The 3,391-nt window shown below is 31.5% G+C and overlaps 1 protein-coding gene across 1 annotated transcript; it reads left to right on the top strand.

The window, feature by feature from the left end:
* Nucleotides 1-1,333: 1,333 nt before the first annotated feature.
* On the top strand, nucleotides 1,334-3,179 carry LOC112709155 (uncharacterized). Its single transcript, XM_025761050.1, has 3 exons — nucleotides 1,334-1,837; nucleotides 2,120-2,665; nucleotides 2,757-3,179. The coding sequence occupies exons 1-3, from the start codon at nucleotides 1,334-1,336 to the stop codon at nucleotides 3,177-3,179; spliced, it is 1,473 nt and encodes a 490-aa protein (XP_025616835.1).
* The last annotated feature ends 212 nt before the right edge of the window (nucleotides 3,180-3,391 follow it).

Genomic DNA, 3,391 nt, shown 5'->3' on the forward strand with positions numbered 1-3,391 from the left:
TGACACGTGTCACTCCATGATTTTAGCCACGTGTAATGATATGATGATGTGGTGAGCAGTGACACGTGACATGCTGATGTGGATGGTTGTGCCACGTGTCACAATGTCATTTGGCCACGTGTCTATTTGTTCCACATGTCGCAACAGTATTCATCCGCGTGTCGTTCATTATGTCATTATTGTAGATGCACCAAATTAGTCCCTCACTTTGCAATAAGTGACTCATTTTAGTCCCTGAAATTGAATGTCATGGACCAAACTAGTTCCTTCACCAATTTTTTCTGATTTTTTTTAAAATTTAAAATTTTTCAATATCTTGGATGCTCTAATTTCATTTCTATTTTTTCATATATCGTTTAAATATAATTGCTTTCATAAAAAGTTTTAAGATTTTAGTTTTAATTATATAATTTTTTTAATAATTTAACATTGGTAAATTTTGTAATATATAAGTATGTTATTATAAAAAAATAATTATATGATTGATTAGACACATTTTTTTCATCAAAAAACATGTGTTTTTAACAAGAAATCAATAATTAAAAAACATCTTTTTTTATTCTTATGAAATACATGTTTTTGTTATGTATAAATGAGCTAGATTGAAGGCACTTCAAGCACTCTCACTATCATCTCCAACAGGGGCGAAGCTTCTCATATTGTAGGGGAGGCAGTGGCCCCCCCAAAAAAATTTTGTTTACAAGAATAATAAAAAGTTAAAGAGTGGCCCCCCTAAAAAAAAAGTAGGCCTCCCCCCTTTGAAAAATATATGCTGTACAGAATTCTACTCAAAAAATGGTTTAGAAAGTAGTGTATTAGTTGGGCTATGAATAGTGGGTCATAACTTAATTAAAAAAAAAGCCCCAATCCATATTAAAAGTGAAGAATCTGAAAAGGCAATAACAAAAAGTCAACAAATCACTTTTTCCATTCTTCCCTCTTCTTTCAATTAAAAAACAAAATATCACTCTATATTTCCATTATCATTACAACTTAAAAGAAAGCAAGTAGTCTTTGGTCTTCCATTATCATCTTTCATTCTTCTTTCTTTTGTAAGTTATTTATTTTATTTGTTTTTATGAATAATTTATATATTTATTTATTTATTTATTTATTTATCTAGTTTATAATATTATAATAATAATTTAGGTTTTTGAATCATGCAATTATAATGTTATCCTTGTATTGTTTTTAATTTTTTTCTCATTATTAACTGTTTGTGATAGTGATATTATTGATTTGCAAAAAATAAAATAAATTGAGTTTAGTTAAGTTGCATAATGTTTATCTTGTTATCTATGTAAATTCTTAATTGTAGGAATTTAGTTGAATCATGACCAAGATGAAAACAATAGATACTTTCTTCAAAAACACTAGCCAGAAGAGTGAAAATGTTTCTAATGTTGTTACATCAACACCAACCTCTTCAATACTTGAGGCATCAAACATGAACACTTTAGCTCCTCAACAAGATAGTTCAAAGTCAAAGCGCCCACGACTTAATCCTGAACAAATGGAAGTATGTCATTTGGTAAGAGATCCAGGAATTCGACCAATGATTTGGAAGTTTCATCCAAGTAAAAGAGATGAAATTTGTCGAGCTTATCTTAAAGCTGGACCAAATCAACCAATACTTGATAAGTATCCTTTCTCAAGCGATACAAGTCATCATTGTCGTTTTCAAGCTTCTTGGTTTGAATTATATCCTTCATGGTTAGAGTATTCTATTAAAGATGATGCTGTATATTATTTACCATGCTACCTATTTGCTATGGAATCTTCAATCAATACAGGTTCAAATGCTTTCATTGAAAACGGCTTCAGGAATTGGAAGAAGGTAAATAGTGGAAAAGATTGTCCTCTTTTGAATCACATTGGCAAAGGCCCCAATTCGTTCCATCATAGGGCAACGAAATCATGTGATGATTTGATGAAGCAATCACAACATGTTGATACACTTATGAAATGACAAACATCAGAGGAAATTGGGAATAATCGACGTAGACTTAGAGCATCTATTGATTGTATTAGATGGTTGACTTCTCAAGGTTGTGCTTATAGAGGCCATGATGAAAGCTCAAGTTCAGATAATTGAGGTAACTTTATTGAATTGTTAAAGTTTTTGGGTTCTTACAATAGTAGTGTTCAGAAGCTTGTTTTGGAAAATGCTCCTAGATTTGCTAAATATACTTCAAGTGATGTTCAAAAAGAAATTCTACATGTTACAATGGTAAGAAACTCAATTAGAAAGGATATTGGATATGCCAAATTTTGTATTATCATTGATGAAGCTCGTGATGAATCTAAAAAAGAGCAAATAGCTATTGTTTTGAAATTTGTTGATGTGGATGGTTTTGTTCGTGAACGCTTCTTTGATCTTGTACATGTTAGTGATACTAGTTTCTTGACTTTGAAAAAAGAGTTAGTGTCTGTGCTTTCTATTTATAATCTCCAAATTGAAAATATTCGAGGTCAGAGGTATGATGGTGCTAGCAATATGAGAGGGAAATGGAATGGTTTACAAGCTTTATTTCTCAATGATTGCCGACAAGCATATTATGTCCATTGTTTTGCTCATAGATTGCAGTTAGCACTAGTGGCTTCTTCAAGGGAAGTACTTCAAATTCATGAGTTTTTCACACAATTGACTGCTATTGTCAATATTGTTTGTGCATCTTGCAAATGACATGATCAACTACAAGAAGCTCAAGAAATTGAAAATGCAAAATTGATTGCCAATGATGAGCTAAAAATAGGTCAAGGTGCAAATCAAATGGGCACTTTACAAAGAGCTGGAGATACAAGATGGAGTTCTCATTCATTCTGTTTGTAGCTTGATAAGAATGTTTGCAGCTACTCAAACCGTTCTTAATAACATTATTGATGATGGTACAACTTTTTCTCAAAGAGATGAGGCTTATGGTGTCAACAAAGTGCTATCCTCGTTTGAATTTGTTTTTTCGTTACATTTGATGAAGGAAATTATGGGGATTACTAATATTTTGTGCCAAGAATTACAACAAAAATCTCAAGATATTTTGAATGCAATGCATGTTGTTTCTACATCAAAACTGCTTCTTCAAAAATTGAGGGATAATGGTTGGTGCAATTTATTTGAGATTATTAAGAAGTTTTGTGAGAAACGTGAAATTGACATCCCTGATATGAGTACACAATGAGGTCGATCTCGTTAACCAAAGATAATAATCGAGCATCATTATCGAGTTAATGTGCTTTTGGCAGCAATTGACTCTCAAATTCAAGAGTTAAATAGTAGATTCAATGAGGAAACCATGGAGCTTTTGACTTTAAGTACTTCTTTGGACCCTAAAGACAATTTTAAGTTGTTTAATATTCAAAATATATGCAAGTTAGCTGAAAAGTTTTATCC

This window comes from Arachis hypogaea, chromosome 9 (genome assembly GCF_003086295.3).
Source record: "Arachis hypogaea cultivar Tifrunner chromosome 9, arahy.Tifrunner.gnm2.J5K5, whole genome shotgun sequence".
NCBI classification, from domain to species: Eukaryota; Viridiplantae; Streptophyta; class Magnoliopsida; order Fabales; family Fabaceae; genus Arachis; species Arachis hypogaea.

What these genes read in the sequence shown, in the direction of transcription:
- LOC112709155 (XM_025761050.1), top strand. Translation starts at nt 1,334, where the DNA reads ATGACCAAGATGAAAACAATAGATACTTTCTTCAAAAACACTAGCCAG. An exon ending in GCTTCAGGAATTGGAAGAAG is followed by an intron (nt 1,838 to 2,119) that starts GTAAATAGTGGA and finishes GAATTGTTAAAG; the next exon opens with TTTTTGGGTTCTTACAATAG. An exon ending in TGACTGCTATTGTCAATATT is followed by an intron (nt 2,666 to 2,756) that starts GTTTGTGCATCT and finishes AGCTAAAAATAG; the next exon opens with GTCAAGGTGCAAATCAAATG.